Consider the following 19,521-nt stretch of genomic DNA (forward strand, 5'->3'; position numbering starts at 1 on the left):
ATGTGTATACATGCATTTACATATTATTTTAGTCCAAAACAAAAATAACTATCATTCTTAATATCTACCGTACCGCTCACAAGACGTCAAATTCACAATTTGTGGACTTGCCGTATTTTTTTAAAATATAAATTCCCTTCCGAAAGACCTTCATATGTATTATGTAAAAAAATGCCTCGATGAGAATTTGATATTTCATGTAGTTCAATTTTATCCCCTAGTAGGTAAGCGATATCAAATAAGTACGATAAAATACAAAGAAACGTTTTATAATGGTTCGCGTAATAATTATTTTGCTCCATTTTCAGTAATAGACACTAATTGTAGCTCTATAGAGGACACCGTTATCTGTCTAAACGTCTTTTGAGCTACAATATTGCAGCTAAGATAATCAGTGATGGTTATCTTTAGAAAATGGTGTCAAAATTCAAACCAGTAGAGAAACTCACAGGGGGCCAACTCAATGAAAATGGATGTTGTCATACATTTTTTGTATTTGGTGGATGGACTGATGGGTATATATGACAGTGTTTCTGGACAGTCATGTGATTTTTTTTTCAAAAAATACGAGATTTGAAAAGTTATTAAAAAAATCGGGATATTTATTATCTCTGTTTTATAGTAAATATCACGATTTTTCGCTGAAAATTAGGTGATCTGTCATAATGTCTAAGTCTGGTGTCAGAGCCAGAGTATCTCGGGCTATGTATCATAAATCAATGTTTGAGGGGAGGTAACTCGTACTGTCCACCAGAGGGTGTAAATCTACTTCCGGAAGTATTTACATCAATGGCCGTCTTGTTCACATGACTTGCATCTTATTTTCTTGTAAAAAGCTGAATTAGTGGGATTTAGAAAATCGATAATACTTATAGCAGATTTTGGAGGTAAGCTTATTGTGAGAACCAAATACAGGGTGCTTCAGATTTCGATATTGTAGTGCAAAAGTGCAAGAGAGTGGTGGATGGTCCAATGTTGACAAAATAAATATTGACGATATGTCACAAAACGGTGGCTGACGCAGTGTAATTTATAGTTTGTAGATGCTTACAGTAAGGTAATTTGCCATCCATTATTATGCTTAACTAAAGTTTAGAGACATTGGGACCAGTATGGGGCAAATGAAGATACAATTATTAATTAGTCACATAAAATTTTCATTTACATATACAGCAGTCTGGTAGTGTTTTGTAGCTAGCATGGATCCACAATAATGTCATGACGGTGCATCCATCTGTTCATATTGAACGAAGCAATGGCAGATGTCACTTATACATAACAGGACCAAAATACAACTGAGGGCTCGAATCCATGACGGCTATGAACACTATAGTTGCATGCATGGTAATTGGTCTGCTGCATGGGTGCAGGATGTCTATATATAGCTACCTATTATCCAGGATGTTCACTGATTATCTGCCCTGTCTAGTCACTCAATACACTGACCATCCATCTAATCTCTAAGTGACATTGCCAGAAGCAAAAAACACACTACCAGACTGGGATTTGAACCTGGAACCATGTATGCATCTACATTATGTAGTGAAGCAGAGTGCTGTACCATATACCACATTATGTACCTGCAGGTTGCTAGGTAGCTAAGGAGGTATCCAGACCAACTGTGTGCATCAAAATCTGTTTACCTCCGGATGTTTAGTCCCAAAGTCAGTAAACCCCTGGCCCAGATGTTTAGCCCTAAAGTTGGCTAACCCCTGGATGTTTAGCCCTAGAGTTGGCTAACCCCCAGATGTTTAGCCCTAAAGTTGGCCAACCCTGGATGTTTAGCCCTAAAGTTGGCTAACCCTGGGATGTTTAGCCCTGAAGTTGGCTAATTATATATGTAACCCCCGACGTTTAGCCCTAAAGTTGGCTAACCTCCTGATGTTAAGCCCTAAAATTGACTAACCCCTGGATGTTAGCCCCAAAGTCAGGTAACCAGTGGCCCAGATGTTTAGCCCTAAAATTGGCTAACCACCAGACGTTTAGCCCTTAAGTTGGCTAACCCCCAGACGTTTAGCCCTAGAGTTGGCTAACCTCCGGATGTTAAGCCCTAAAGTTGACCAACCCCCGGATGTTAGCCCCAAAGTCAGGAAACCAGTGGCCAAGGTGTTTAGCCCTCAAGTTTGCTAACCTCCAGATGTCTAGCCCTTAAGTTGGCTAAACCCCTGATGTTTAGCCCTAAAGTTGGCTAACCCTTTTATGTTTAGCCCTAAAGTTGGCTAACTCCGGTATGTTTAGTCATAAAGTCAGTTAACCTCTAAACCTTTAACCGCAGTCGGTTACCACTCAGACAGTTCGCCCCATAAGCACTGACAATTTAAGTCTTTTCACGCTTTATCAATGTTTCCTATGACATTTTTTATTTATAGATACTTTTATTCTGCAAACTCTAATCAATTAACTTTCAATATTAACTAGTAATTCATGTGTTTTTATTGTTAATGCTATAATATATCATTATGCTGTATCATATAATCATATCAAATTCTTTTGAATAAGTGCCAAATTCACACATTTTATTATCGAGTTAAGCATGTTTTTTTTTTTATCTGAACGCAATGGACGAGAGAATATATCCCCCTATTACATATCAGGTAAGACTATTATAAGTATCCCTGTTTTGTCGCATCAGCTGTTTTATGCATTATGAATTATGAATGTTGTTGATGCCTTGTAATTGTAGTTGAGCTAGTATAACCTTGTATTTATTTGTTTTTTTCTTTACATTTTTTAGCTCTTCAAAATTCTTAAGTGTCATCTTCTTTAATTCAACCATATCAAATCATAAGGTCTATAATATCTTATGTTAATTACCAGGTATTAATTTTTTTTATTTTTTTTTCATTCTGTGATATATGCTACCTGGTAATTGTTTTTTAACAGTCAATATGGAAAACTTTGTAGAATTTATTTCATTATATACCAATTCAGTTGACCAGACCATGGACTGCCAACAGCTTGAATCAATCATTAGATATCCACCTGTAAATAAAAACAGAAAAATACATGTACTGTACATATATGTACATGTCATGAAGAATCACATCATTCATTATATATACAATTCATATTGGATTTGTTGATGGTTCAGTTTAATAAGGAAGTTTCCAAATAATGGTCGCAGGTATTTAAGATTTACTATCAATTATTCCAATCTTTCAGTGCATAAGGTATCATAAATATCACATCAAAAAATGACAACACCCATCCCTGGAAGGTGGGACTATAGCTAATTGACAGTAAATTAAATTGTTCTTTTCCCACATCATTATGGGATCCTGAAACTGCTATATTTTAAGATATAAAACACATACCGGTAGGTCTGCAGACAAAAAACTTCTGATATTTTCACCTTGGATATTGCACCAAAATAATATTGATGATTAAGATCATATATATGTCATCATAAGTGCAAATCAACTAACTGTCATAAGTATGTTTCTAATTTCATTCCTATACATACATATATATCATGGTCAACACTGCAGCAGCTGGCATTTTGTTTCCCAAATCTACCCAGATCATTGATTGATCTTTTGTTCCCTAGCACACATATATATGTTGTTGTTGTTTAGTTTCATTATGTAAACACCATCCATATAATAAACAATTCTGCATCGTTTGTATTCTCCTATAATTATATTTAATTCCCTTGTAATAATCGGGAGTGTTTTCTTTTATACAGAGTTATCTGCTCTTGTTATTAGACATTATGTTACATTGCACATAGGTACCTGGCTCGTTTAAAAAAAATACATGTTGTAATACATAATCTCATATATGATGTATTACAATATTTAATTAAAAAAAAAAACGAGCCAGGAACCTGTGACAGCATAAGTAAAGTTCATGCAATCAACATCACATGATCTCTTATTTCTTTTGTATAATACTATAATTCATCTTCAGTATAGATGAAAACTTTTAACCAAAAATGAATTTTGTATTTTCCAACTTATTGTATATGTACCTATATAACAGTGTACATGCATCCTGCAGGATGAAATGTTGTTCAAATATTAGAACAAATTATTGAGGAAATTGATTTCTTTTTCAGATTTACTTCCTTAATTTTTATAGATAATTTTATAGATTATGTATATGGTATTTACTGACGTTTTAGCTGAAGCTTTTGAAATTTATCATTCAGAAATGTTTTTATATTCTTATAATATTTTGCAAACCAGCCATATTAATAATGTATGTAGTGTTGCAATTTATATTCTATAGTTTCAGTCCTTAATCATTGTTTTCGTTTTGCCTATAAAAATCTAAGTTTGAAGTTATAAAGTTTTGCATAATATTTTGCTTTTTGAGTATGAACCTTGTTGATTATATTCTCTTATTTCTGTTGTTTTTGTGTCAATCATTTTTGTTTTTTATTTTATTTTATTTTTGTCTCTGATATTCGCCATTTGTTTCAAAATCAAATGCCTGGATATTGCTTTTGTAGCATGTATGTATGCATTTGATATTATGAAATTATATATTAACTCATTCACCCTGAAACTTTAAAATGGACTTCTGACTCAGTCTTTGAAAAAGAATAGATCTAGACCAAATATGTCAGGGGTGGATAAGTTAAAAATTCCAAGAACAAAATACAATAATATTTTTGATCACTCATGATCAACTGTGATGCATGATATGGTGAGACAATTTCACAAACCTAGAAATATTAGGTTGAGTATCTTATTTTAAGTGGTCAATAAAATTGCACCAAAATAATCAGCTGGTGTACATTTGTTTAAACATTTATAGACAAGATGCACATGTTAATCTATATCTTGATATTTATTCTCTGAAAATTTCACAATGTGATATCGATATTGTCCAAAATTTTTGAATCTGCTTCTATAATTGTATCTTTTAGTATCTGCCTGTATTAAGATATTGTTGAGGATAAATATTGCAATGTTTTGAAGAAGATTCATTGTACAATTCAGTCTATAATACATATTCATAATTTTGTACATGTATACAACGGTAACGATTTCAATCTATTTGGGATTTTGCAGAAGTTTTATAAACAATAAATGTAAACATTAAGCCTTGTGTAAGAAACGTATGTTCTATAGCATGGTGTATTAACGTAAATTATTTTCTTTTTACTTTTCAGATATATCTCTATGTTCGAACTGGTAAAACCTTAATATCCTGGAAACGTATGATGGTGACTAAGGGGAGATAACAAGTAACAGGAAATGGATGTAGACTCATTTACTGAGAATGATCTCCTCCTTTTAGAAAATCACATGGATGTCGGAGCGAAGTTCCTAGGGGGTGGAGCTAACGGTACTACAGACTCACGAAGAGATGGAAGACAGGACCATGGTCAACGCAGTGTGAGTAGTACGGACGACGAACTTCTAGACATCCGCACTGACCGATACGGACAAGACCGTTTGGGATCTGATCGGTACGAGACACTCGGCTACATGAATGCCGACTACGATGAAGAGGAGGAGGGAAAGTATCAGACAAGTAAGTCAACATTGTGTTATATAGACCTGTACTGTATAATCATTACAGACATGAAACACTGTATTTTACACGTATAAATTTTGTTTTTCACAGGGAGGGGGCAAACTATTGATCAGGAAATTAAACTTCATGTGAACTACTATTATCAGACAAATAGAAGCTGAGTGTATGTGTTCTGTTACATTTTAGCTTTTTGTGTATGGGATATTACATGGTTGAACACTCCATTGAAAGCAGTATGTGTGCATCTTTGGAAGTTTAACCCCAACCTCATTCCATCATTGTTGTATATTGGGACAAAGGATATGAATACTTAATTTAGCACAATTGTCCTCAAATCTGAAATTATACCAGAATTTTTTTTTTTCGTCAAAGTCTGGATCAAGATTTCATTACATGTGTACAAGAAAACATGCCTTTACAGACCATATGGACCATATGCCACCTCTGAATAAGGTCCACCTGCCTAAAAGGACCAATTCCTTAGGGTGCCAAATGACCAGACCTAATGCATTTTGACCTGTGTATAAAGACCATTTGACTATATAGGCTGTTTTTCTGTGTCCCCTGGATTGTCGTTATAGACAGGTTTGACATTAGTGACATGGACAACATGATTTCCATATAAGATTTAGAAATTTTTGTTATAATTGGCTTTTATTTACAACCTAAAATCCTGTGTATTAACGATTATTAATATAAAAAAAGATAGACCTGCCGTGTGATTTAAAAACAGACTAAAAGATAATAAATAAATAATCATGAATAACTCAAACTTTTATGAAATACAGATCACTGTTCATAACATCTATTTCTATATAACTATTATAACTATTTGGTATACAAATGTAATTTTAGACTAAAATGATTGTTAGAACCAATGTACTTACCTGTAATATCTAGCTGACTTCCTGTGGTGTGTTAGTCCAGAGAATTTAGTATGTAATATCTAGGCTGACTTCCTGTGGTGTGTTTAGTCCAGAGAATTTAGTATGTAACATCTAGGCTGACTTCTTGTGGTGTGTTTAGTCCAGAGAATTTAGTATTTCCATGCCTTATTCCCGACTGCAAAGATTTTAAATACGTTTGTGGACAACTTTATCTATACACAAGTTTATACCAAAGTTCCTGTCAGAATTTCTGTGGGGGATTTTGGTGACCCATACTGCTCTGTGATTTCTAAAGCCCACAATCCACAAGAAGCTTATCTTTTAAAAACCCTTCCGAAACGTTCTGACCTGTGTATTGAAGTTTTAATCTTGCAAAATGTATACAGAGTCTATGCAGACATACAAAGGGCTATTTAATTTGAATCTATTCAATGGCAGTCTTTTGTTCTACTGTGCCTACACATTCTACCTGCCCAGTCAATGTCATAGTGTATATATGTGTAAGATATCAGTACAACATACGTACCATTCCTTACATGTTCAAATATATACATGTGCAATTATACGAAACATTAACTGGATTTCATCATTAACAGGATTTTTAAATTGGTGCAATTATGTTTTTTGTCGTGAGGATTTTGGAGACATGAATATACAGTTTCAAATGTTCAACTTTCTTAAAGATATAATATAGCCATGATTTCAATTTAAATTCTCTTGGTGCATGTTGTGGATTTTAACGTCCCACTTCAGGAAGGATATCAAATTTCAGGAGAATTAGTGCTTTAGGTGCCATATTTTATCAAAATGGCGAAAGTACAAAGACTGTTATCGTCAACTTCCATAGAAAGTGTAAAAATGGAAGTGAGAGATTATTTTAGTGATACTGGTGATTATCTTATGGACAGTGGTAGTGACGAAGGTGATGGTGAAAATGATCCATTTCTGAACAGTAAGTGTGTCCTCTGAAACATAAATGTGACCTTATAACCACCTGATTACCCCAAACACTTCCCCTTCCCCGACTTCTACCTTAATCAATACCATCCCAACCTTCCTAAATCTTCTGTCACTTCTGCCCACCCACATCCCCAAGAGTTCCTAAAAACCTTCTCATCATTAAAACCAGAACATGTTTCTGCTTTCTATTTCCCCAAATATTTATGTATTAACTTTCACAAGTGCTGCACTGCCACCCAATATTAAAATATGAAGGCATCATATAATTTATGTATATTATATATTAAAAAAATTCATCTGTTGTCTTTCCACCCCCTTCCCATCTGTAAACAGATTGACTCATTTACACCCTTGACACACATTTGAACTATTCTCATTCAAAAGTTGGAACAGTTCATTATGAACTTTCAGGGGTGAATTTGTTAATTGTATGTACATGATCTGCTGAGGTCATGACCTTACAGGCACCTTCACTGATGAGGTCATATTCATACTATTCATTGTGACATAATGGGAATTGTGTACTCAGTATTAAAATATTATTAAATGGAACAGACAATGAAGATATTGACTGTACTATGACTTAGGAGAGCTTATCCTATGTATGAAGAAGCTAATCTACATACTAAACCCATGTGGAGCTGGGTGATCGGTAGTTTCTACTATGCATTCCTCAATGATGGGTAATATTAGATATATTCTTGCAAATCTTCTTTTGACTGTTGATCTCCCGACTCCAACGTTATCTAGATTTCATCGTCTAGCTGATCACCATGCATTTATCTCTATTAAATTACTACTAGTATGTTTATGTTTTCATAATTTAATAATTAATTTTTCTTTGTTTTCATACCAAATCTGGCTTTCTGATTGGCCAATATTTTTTTTGCATACCACTATGAAAAAAAAATCCGAGAATGGCGCGAAACCCCGACGTTATCGTGACGTCACAATAGAGACATTGACGTTGCGTATTGATTCGGAAAAAAGAATCCCTTGAAAAACCACTATAATGTTACATTTAAACATACTTCATTTTATCAAATAGAGTATAAAATTAATTATAAGTATTGATGTCACTATTTTTTTATTTTATCGGGTTATGAAAAAAAAATTGTTTGCAAACTTTTGTGAGAATCCGCTACGCGGATTCACACAGTTTGCAAACAATTTTTTTTTCATACCCCGATAAAATTAAAAAATAGTGACATCAATGCTTAAATATATCTCGTTGTAATTCATTTTTTCTTGCTTATTCTGTGTTGCGATATAGAAAGTAACCCAGGGCCATTACAGAATATAAATTTAGTTCATATAAATGTCAGGTCCCTTAGAAACAAGACAGCCTTGGTAGAAACAGAATTTGAGGATAGCGATATTATATGCATCACAGAATCTCATTTAAACACATCTATAACTAATTTAGATATTCAGATGCATTGTTTTGACTCTTCTCCTCTCAGGAAAGACAGAACTACAGGACCTGGAGGTGGTGTTATAATTTATAGTAAAAATAATGTTGTTTTGAATAGAAGATTGGATTTAGAAAGAGATGATATAGAACTTATTTGGTCTGAAGTTTTAGTTGATAACCATGTTTTTCTTCTAGGCTGCCTATACAGACCAGAGAGTAATGTTGAGTACTGGAATCGTTTAGACGATACTTTGACTAAAGCTACTGATACATCAATGGATTGTGGTACTGACAGGTGATATTAATATTGATATGTTAAATGTACCCTTAAATGACCATTTATCAAGACTTCTTACTAAGCATAATTTAGTTAGCCTTATTAATGAACCAACAAGAATAACACTTGAAAGTGCCACATCCATTGACTTTATATTTACTAATAATCAAAGCATTATTAAAGATACTTTTGTGTCTCCACCATTTTGTAGTGATCACTCTTCAGTTCATGCATCAATTTCCTACTCTGTTTATAAAAAAGTAAGTTATAAAAAAAATATACTAAATTATGATGAAGCTAATTTTGATGGAATTAATAATGCATTGTGTAATATAGATTGGTTAAACCTATCATTAATCCAAGATTCTAATACTTATAATGAGTCCATAATTGATGCAATTAATGAGCAGGTCAATAGATTCATTCCTTCCAAAACAATTACTATAAGACCAAATGATAAACCATGGATGAATAACACAATTCGATTAAAAAGAGACAACGACAGAGAATTCACCGTAAAGCAAAAACAACAAATAATCCTCACTACTGGGAACGGTTTCGAGTTATAAGAAATGAAACTATTGACCTTATTCGTGATGCAAAGTTGAAATATATTGAAAATCTTGAAAAATCCCTGGATGATAATAATATTTCTCCGGACAAATGGTGGAAGATAGCAAGGTCTATCACAAAAATATCTAATAAATCCTCTTCCATTCCTCCACTAAAATCAGATAACCAATTAATCCATCACCCTGTTGATAAAGCTGAACTTCTTAATAAACATTTCACTAACATTGCCACCTCAACTCCTGACATAGAGCTTCCGCAAACTCCACAACCTAATCCTCCTAACTCACTGTCTGATATCCACATCACTCAGCAAGATGTTGCTGACCAACTTAAAATCCTTAATTCCAATAAACCTCCTAGTCCTGATGGTATAATCCCTAGAATTGTGAAAAAACTCCAAACGTCTCTAACACTACCACTCACACTGCTATTTAATAAGACCCTACAATCTGGAATAATACCCACTAACTGGAAAAGAACAAATGTTAATGCTATATATAAGGGGAATGGTTCTACTAACGAAGTAACAAACTATAGACCAATCTCTATCACCTCGTGCTTCAGTAAACTCATAGAGAAAATTATATTTAAATATTTATATAACTTTCTGGTCCAAAATGAAGTAATTACAAAGAACCAGTCTGGCTTTACACCTGGTGATTCTACAGTTAACCAACTTTTGTTTATTTATCATGAAATTGTCAGTAATATGGATAAAGGAAAAGAACTCAGATTTGTATTTTGTGATATAAGCAAAGCTTTTGACCGGGTTTGGCATAAAGGTCTTCTATTTAAACTAAAATCATATAGTATCAACCGAAATCTTCTTCTTTGGTTTGAAAATTATCTCTCTGACAGAATGCAAAGAGTAAACACTGAAGGTTATTTTTCACAATTTAGAAATGTTAAAGCAGGAGTACCCCAGGGATCGGTCCTTGGGCCACTACTATTTCTACTTTTCATTAATGACATAACTTCTACAGTAGACACTAATATAAAACTCTTTGCTGATGACACTTCCCTTTATATCATAATTGATAACAACCCTGCACAAGCTGCACAAATTCTTAATGTTGACTTAACTAATATTTCACATTGGGCTACTACCTGGGATATCAATTTCAATCCAAACAAGACTAAATCAGTATTATTCTCAAGAAAACAGGACACTCATCACCCTCCATTATATTTCCAAGGTAAACAAGTCACAGACACAACATCTCACCAACACCTAGGACTTACACTTCAGGATGATGCCACTTGGAATGAACACATACAAAATATATACAAAAAAGCATATAATAGATTGAATATTCTACGATTTGTTAAAAATAAAATACATAGAAAATCTTTAATCAAAATATACACAGGTTTCATTCGACCAATATTAGAATATGCAGACATCATATGGGATAATTGCTCACAGCAAGCAAAGGATTTACTAGAATCAGTACAATTAGAAGCTGCTAGAATAATTACAGGTTTAAGATCAGGGACATCACACCAAAAACTATATAATGAATTACGATGGGAAACATTATCTGAAAGAAGAAATAAACACAAACACATTATGATATACAAGATACTACATGGACACTCACCACAATATCTTCAAGACATTCTAATACCATTTACTAATAATGAAAATCCCTATGCACTAAGACAGCAAAGAATTTTTAACTCACCACTATGTAGAACAAATAATTACTTTGACAGTTTTATCCCTTTTATGTGTCGCACAGTTAACATATCTAATCCTGATCTAATTGATATACCCTCTATTAAAGCGTTCAAAATATATTTAAATAAAGATATTCTATCTGACCGTGAATCTACACAAATTTTCAAAACAGAAGGTGACAGGAGAGCCAATATTGTCCTCTGTCAACTAAGGAACTCCTGTAGTAATCTAAACTTTGACTTATATCATGATCATCTTATTGACAGTCCAATTTGTAACTGCTCTACTGAACATGAAACAGTCTCACATTACTTTCTGGAATGTCCTTTATTTAACAATTCAAGAATACTCCTCTTTAATTCTCTTAATTCCTATGGAAGACATAATCATATTAATGTAAATGTATTTCTCCAAGGCTGCCCTGACTGTGATGGACATACAAATAGACAAATATTAAATCAGGTACATAACTTTATTGGTAAATCCCATCGATTTAACTTGTATATGTTATAGATTGAAGATATAGTCTTATTAGTATAAATGTATGCCATGACTATGACGGAATATTGAGAAAATCATGGAGATTAGCCGAATCATATAAAACACTATATCCTGCTTAGGCATGACTTCAAGATTGTACAAATTGTATTTTATCATGTACCTATCTAATAACACTATCACGATCTGTAAATAATGTTATAATCTAAATATATCTCAAATAACAGAGTTGGTAGCAGTGACCTGTGCAACTTTGCACATGGACTTTCAGGTCTAGACTACCAATCTCCAGATTATAAATATAAATCAAACTATAATATATTATAAATTAAGTACATGTGTAAATTATACCTTATTTTGTGTATATGTGTGAAAGAAGTATGAGAGAGTTTATAAGAGTTATTCCCCTTTATTTACAAACCCCTTATATGTCTGTTATAAAAATTCATTTCAATTAATTTATATATATATATATATATATTGTGTCCATAAACATCGGTACACCTTAGGAGAGAATGTGTATAGGCTAAGCCTGTTGTTCAATCCTATTGACAATACAACACCAATATGTCAATAAAATTTGATGAAATGAAATGAACCCATGGGTATTATATGTCTCTATAGTGTCTAATCCAGTGAGAGATAAAACATTTAGTCCTTTTCTTTTAAATTTACATCGTACATTATGTAGTTATGATCTCCGATCACTTACTCTTAAGTATCTCAATCCAAAATGGAGACGACCTTTAGCCTTAGAATGATTTTTCTAATTCTATGAATAAAGTAAAAGAAGTTTTAAGATATTCTTCAAAAGGATGTTACATTTATATTTCAATTTCATATTGATAATAGCCGGGGAAGATTTTAAGTTTTACAGACAAATTATAAATTATTATTGTCCATGACACAAAAAGAGAGGAGGGATGAAGTGTTATTTCTATCCATCCTAGTGCTCTATGTGTGTTGTATATCCCAAATCATGTGAACATTTAATTTATCTCACTCAGATGTAATATTGAAGTACAGATGTACTAAAAAAAAGTTGACACTTAAACAGAAGAATCTTAGAATTATATCAAAGCTTCTGTCTTAAATTTGATTATTTCTATTTTAAAAATCTTTTATAAAAAGTCACAGCAACTAGAATTGATTATCTATGTTAATATTGCTTTCAAGGGAAGTAACTCTTCTTGCGTTGTAGATTGCATATCTCCATAGCATGGGAAATATAAAAAAATGAAACAGGATCTTGAATGTAACAGTTTTTGTTGATATTTTTACCAGGGGAAGTAACTCCTGTTGCCTTGCAAAGTGCATATATCATCATTTCGCCTTCATTGTATATACCATTTTGTCGAACCGCTGTTTTTGTCTTCATATATCAAAAACATACGTTACGCATCAAACTTTTTGCAAGGTACAAAAAGCTACATCCTGCCCTTAGACAGTTAAGGTTATATATAGTGACAAAATCTGCCCTTTATGGTATCCTTGTTTAGGTTCAAATGAAGGGCTTATAGAAAGGGAGGCAATCATGCAATATCTGAAGCATGTACTTGACAATGGTAGGATGATGGCCATATGTAGGTGCATGGTATATGTACAAGAGTGTAGAGAGTGAGGGTTTGGTGAGGAAATCTACATAATGTCTAGAAGAAGGAAGTCAAAATCATTTTATAAAAAATATGTGAGTAGCTTATGGAATAAAGGATATTCAATATTTACGCTTAATGTACTTGGTAAGCAGACTCCATTCTAAATTCTTAATTGATAATACACACCTAATAGACATGCATATTACAGATCTAGAGTTAGCTGCCCTTGCCTGTAGGTATAAATTGTGATGACATCATGTGTTTTTGGAGCTTAAGGTAAGACTTTTCGTAGAGAATTGTGCTCACAAAATAATGACGTCACAATAGACATCTACCGAAAGAGTGCTAAATCTGTTGTATGCAAGGAAGGAATAGTCAATTTGCAATAATTTAATAAAGCTAAGCAAAGGGGAGTTACTCTGATCCATTGGAATAAGGAATCTACATGAGAACAAGAAATATTGTCGTTTAAATGTGTTTACTGTAAAATTTCGTCTAACAGCTGTTCCTCATTATCCTTACTTTACTATTAAATTGTACTTAACACAAAACCTTTGGTGACACAAGTTGTTCACAAAGGCATAATGATCAGATCATCAGGTATTATTGGTATAAGAAGATTATAATAGATTAGTTCTGAACTTTCAAGATGTTGATCATATTATGGAGCAGTCATTTTAGTACTCCAAGATAAAGTCACATGTGACTTTGATATTTTTGAAGCAAATACATGCAATTATTTTTATGGAAATCACAGAAAAAGAATCATTTATTACAATTTAGAATTAAAGTTGCAGATGTGTTTATAATGCCTTGTAACATCCAGGAAAGCCAGAGTACCTGGGGAAAGATCACAGACCAAAGGTCGAAACTTGCAGGCCACTTATATAGCTGCTTCTGTACATCTGGTTTGCAAACCTGCAACCCATGGCCAGTGGTATATAGACTGGCTTAATGATGATGTAAACCTTGACGAATCGGCTGCCTTTATCTATTAACCAGATGGTCTGACAAAATAGCACATGTACTGTATTAACAAGATGTATTAATTAGATGATATTGATTAATTATGCTGGTGTGAATTTCTAATCTATCTTTTGTCTGACCATCTGGATTATATATTGAAGTCTTGTATTCCAGGTTTCAGCGTATTTATCATTAAAAGTGTCATCATATATTTGGATAACATTTTTCTAGACTTAAACAATTTACTTCAACTTAATATTAAGCACCAATACATTACAGATCATTTCAATAATTTTCATTTATAAATATAAATGAGGTTAGTTTTGGGAAGCAAAAAGGAATATCATTATCTTTTTTTGCAATTTTGCAATTCACCAATAAATATATTTTATTTTAAAGGAATAAATTGATTTAAACAATTATAGCAGTGTCTTCACATAACTATTTTTTTTTTTGTCTTTTTTGCAATTCACCAATAAATATATTTTATTTTAAAGGAGTAAATTGATTTAAACAATTATAGCAGTGTCTGACATGACTTTTTAGCTCACCTGGCCCGAAGGGCCGGTGAGCTATTGCCATGGCGCGGCGTCCGTCGTCCGTTGTCCGTCCATCGTCCGTCCGTCCGTCCGTCGTCCGTCCGTCAACATTTCCTTTAAATCGCTACTTGTCCTAGAGTTCTGCATTGATTTTAACCAAATTTGGCCACAAACATCCTTTGGGGAAGGGAAACAAAACTTGTATAAATTTTGGCTCTGACCCCCCTGGGGGCAGGAGGGGCGGGGCCCAATAGGGGAAATAGAGGTATCGGGGCCCAATAGGGGAAATAGAGGTAAATCCTAAAAATCGCTACTTGTCCTAGAGTTCTGCATGGATTGTAACCAAATTTGGCCAGAAACATCCTTGAGGTTAACAGAATCCGTATAAATTTTGGCTTTGACCCCCTGGAGCAGAAAGAGTGGGGCCCAATAGGGGAATTAGAGGTAAATATTCAAATTCCTTTAGAAAAGAAACAATGAACTTATATTCAGAACATTACATAGCATTACAAACCAGGTGAGCGATACAGGCCCTCTGGGCCTCTTGTTTTTCTATTCTTTTTTGCAATTCACCAATAAATATATTTTATTTTAAAGTAATAAATTGATTTAAACAATTATAGCAGTGTCTCACATGACTTTTTTTCTATTCTTTTTTGCAATTCACCAATAAATATATTTTATTTTAAAGGAATAAATTGATTTAAACAATGATAGCAGTGTCTCACATAACTTTTTTGGTTAAAATTGAGAAACTGTTATATGATAAGTGTGTATGGGGTACAGTGATATACATATCATCAATATGAATTCCCAAAGGTTAATCAATTTAAAAAAAAAAAAAAAAAAAAAAAAAGCAATTAAAAAAATCAGATGATGCAAAAAATGAGATTGTTCATGATAATAAAGTCTTAAAGCTTTCATCAACAATATTTTCAATATTCTTATCTACTGGTTGTAAACTGACATTGTGAAATCTGATAGGTCAAATTTCAGAGGACCTTATATAACTAAAACTCAGGTATATATACACTTATACCTCTATGGTAACAGCTGTTTCTGGAACAAGTGCATTCATAATACCTGTTTATGTACAATACAAATTAATATGGTAGGGGAATTCATACACTGTATATTAATATTATGGCTAAAACCTGTACTTGTTAAGTCTGATCTGCTGACCATTAAGCCTAAGGCTGGATGGACAGCTGCGACTTTGATATAACAATGTAACACTAGTACTAGAATTGTTATCCAAATATGCAACGGACATCAAAGTCACATATACCCACATCAAATGTTAACAGTATTATTGAGATGGACGATTGAATGCATATATCTATGTTGTGTTTTGGAGTTTAAGTGGAATAATAATTGTTTGTAGAGAACTTTGATAACTGGGATTGAATGCATTATATTGTCGATGGAGAACTTTGAGAACTGATATATAATTTATATGAGGGTTAATTCATATATTAATGACAAATTTTGTTATCTGAGTGAAGGTTCAACAGCAAGACTAAACAATTAATAATTAGGATTGACTTCCTCTAGAGGCAGGTGATGTGTTATTTTGATAGTGAAACAAAGGTGGGATGAAATTGCCTTTTTTGTGTGTGGATGACGGAACATCCTTGTGAAAAAAAAGGCCAGTGATTTTAGATGTGCATTATCAATAGATAATGGAGGAATTTTACAAAGGCATTACAAAATGGTTGGATCTGAATAGACATGGTAGATGAATCAAACATCAGAAAAAATCTTATAGAATACATCAAAATTAATACAACTAAATTTGGAGAATTTCTGGATGAGCAGCTGGAGGTTTTAACAGCAACAGTAAAATAATTTTCATTTGCTAAAGGTGGAAATCTTTTTATGTATCAGAGGTTGATAATTGACTGAAGTATGATGTGTTTTAGCATCATAAGAGATACGATGATGTAGTATTTGGAAAACCTTTGGAACTATTCTGAATTCAATGCCACTATTGAGATATTTAATATACAGAAAAAAAGGGGGGAATACATTACAAAAACAAAGACATAAAGGACAAAAAAATATAAGGAAACAAGGAAGTGAAAAATGAAATCATTTTATACAGGAAATGTATTCAAGTGGTATTTATGACAACACAAATTTTGTACATATAGTGCAGAAACAATGTACTAGCTATATTTGTTTCTGAAGACAAGGTTTTGACAACACAACTTTAAGGTTGCATGTCATATTGAAAAAGATTTTGTTGCTTGGATTATTAAAGACCGAAGAACCAATCTCAATGACCAAAAATTTGTTGCTTGGATTTATAGACTGAAGAACCCTAGTAATTCCTGAGATATTGTGGATTTGATACTCCAACCCACTGCCCTTGGAGTATGTGATGTGATTTGTCATAGAAAAGTTTGGTTTGATATTGTGACTTTATTGAAATCATGGTGGACATCAAGAATGACAACAGGCACTGGATATCCCACGGTAATGGGTGTGCGGCCCAGTATAACATGCTGGATGAGCACACACCCATTGCATCCTATCTGAAAACCTACATGCACATGTCCAAAGGTACTGGATTCTTATGACCCACAGTGTAAACCGAACCTTCTTTAACATGCAATTTACTTTCCCAAATTTTGTTGTGTGTGTAAAATCACGAAAGTTTATCTCCACAAATTGCTGAATTACTATCTAATTAATAAATAAATAAAAAAAATATTAATAAAATAAATATCTACATCCATTCAACTGATATAAGTTTCCATTCAATTTTTAAATCTGCAAATGTTAATGTTGTATGCGAAATAGAAATCATGAAATTAACATTAATTAGTAGCTGTGAAAAAAAGTTGGTTTGAATTAAATGATTCTATGATTTGTATAGCAATAAAATAGTGGTCTTTAATGTACTTGAATGTCAAAATCGATGGTTAAACCTGCAATCACCCCTTAAAATTCATAATGGAATATTTTAATCCTTGATTTAGGAGAGTCTAAATGTGTCTTCAGGGATGAATATGTTAAAAATGTTTCTTCAGGTTCCCTTGTTGCTTTTTAGACAAAGTGTTTATATTTAAATCAAGGACATGTAGAGCTGTGTAGTACATGCTTACATATGCATATGTTGCATCCCCCACCGGATATTGAAAGGTATAGAAAATACATCGGCCAATGTCCCATTTCAATTGTTACAGTGGGGAATGACATTGAAATTGTCCTTCCATTCTGTCGGCAATAGGATCAGAACCTTTGATGTCAAGACTGGTAAAGTTTCATGGCTGTTCAATCGATAACAAATTTTCACCAGGACATTTCAGAATCAAACGCAAGTTCATCTCATCTATTTTGATTAGCATTTGGCATTTGCCTTGGATCTGATCATGAGTTGTAACTTTTGTTTAGGATGGTTGTGCAAGGTCCACAAGAAGGAAATATTTGTCTTAATTTTCTTTAAGTTGTAAAATGCCTTGTATCTCCTTTATAAATTTAGCTTTAATACATTAACATGACTTTTCATTCTTAAATTAAAATGAATGGCCAGTATTAAAATAACAAAGATTACCAAAATTGAAGAATCAATAAGCTTTGTTTCCAAATATTTTACTTTGAAAATAATGCATATAATATATAAGAGCCCATGTCCCTATAAGCACCCCTCCTCCTTTTTGAGGCCTCAATTTCAATTGCCCAGGCATAAATAAAGACCAAAACTACACAAAAACGTATATTTTTACAATCATTTTGTCTTATTAAGCACCTTTTCAGTTTTTAGGTCACCTGAGACGAAGTCTCAAGTGACCTATTCTAATCGCCTTTTGTCCGTCGTCGTGCGTTGTATATATGTCCGTAAACAATTTACATTTTCGACTTCTCCAAAACTGCTGAAGCAATTTCAATGAAATTTTGCACAAACCTTCTAAGGCATAAGGCAAATCAAAATTGTGAATTATATGGTCCCCACCCCCCCAGGGGGCTGTGTAAGGGGCCAAAAGGGGTAAAATTGAGTAAAATTTCAAAAATCTTCTTCTTAACTCACAGATATGGTAGAATCAAATACTCTTCATAGATAGAAAGATCTTAAGGTCCTTTATAAAAATTGTGAATTATATTACCCTGGGGTCTCTAGTTTCCCCCTGGGGAGGGGGTTAAGTTTACTATAGTTTATATTGGGAAAACACATTTTTGCGCATTATTTGGTCATTTATAATAGGAAATGAGTCAAATGTTGTCAGAATTATCAGTTTGAGATGGCCATTTAATCCTATTAACAAATTTTCTATGACTGATCCCCAGGGGCCTTAGGGGCGGGGTCAAAAGGGGTCAAATAGGCTAAAATTTCAAAAATCTTCTTCTGAAATTCTGGAAATGGTAGAATCAAATACTTTTCATAAATAGAAAGGTCTTAAGGTCCTTTACAAAAATTATATGACCATGGGGTTTCAAGTTTCCCCCTGGGGAAGGGGTCAAGTTTACTGTAGTTTATATAGGGAAAACACATTAATGAGCATGTTTTGCTCAATTTTCATTGGAAACGAGTCAAACTTGGTTAGAATTATTAGCCTGAGATAGCATTTTAATGTCATATCCACATTGGTCCTGGCCGACCCCCTGGGGGCAGAGGGGCGGGGCTAAAAAAGGGGTCAAATA

The 19,521-nt window shown here is 33.2% G+C and overlaps 1 protein-coding gene across 1 annotated transcript in view; it reads left to right on the forward strand.

The window, feature by feature from the left end:
* Nucleotides 1-767: 767 nt before the first annotated feature.
* LOC138328585 (H(+)/Cl(-) exchange transporter 4-like) overlaps nucleotides 768-19,521 on the forward strand; it is a 68,626-nt gene continuing 49,872 nt past the window's right edge. The window contains 2 exon segments of the mRNA XM_069275461.1: nucleotides 768-887; nucleotides 5,120-5,484. Of these exon segments, the coding sequence (XP_069131562.1) occupies nucleotides 5,205-5,484 (280 nt within the window). The 5' untranslated portion in view covers nucleotides 768-887; nucleotides 5,120-5,204.

This window comes from Argopecten irradians, chromosome 7, assembly GCF_041381155.1.
Source record: "Argopecten irradians isolate NY chromosome 7, Ai_NY, whole genome shotgun sequence".
NCBI classification, from domain to species: Eukaryota; Metazoa; Mollusca; class Bivalvia; order Pectinida; family Pectinidae; genus Argopecten; species Argopecten irradians.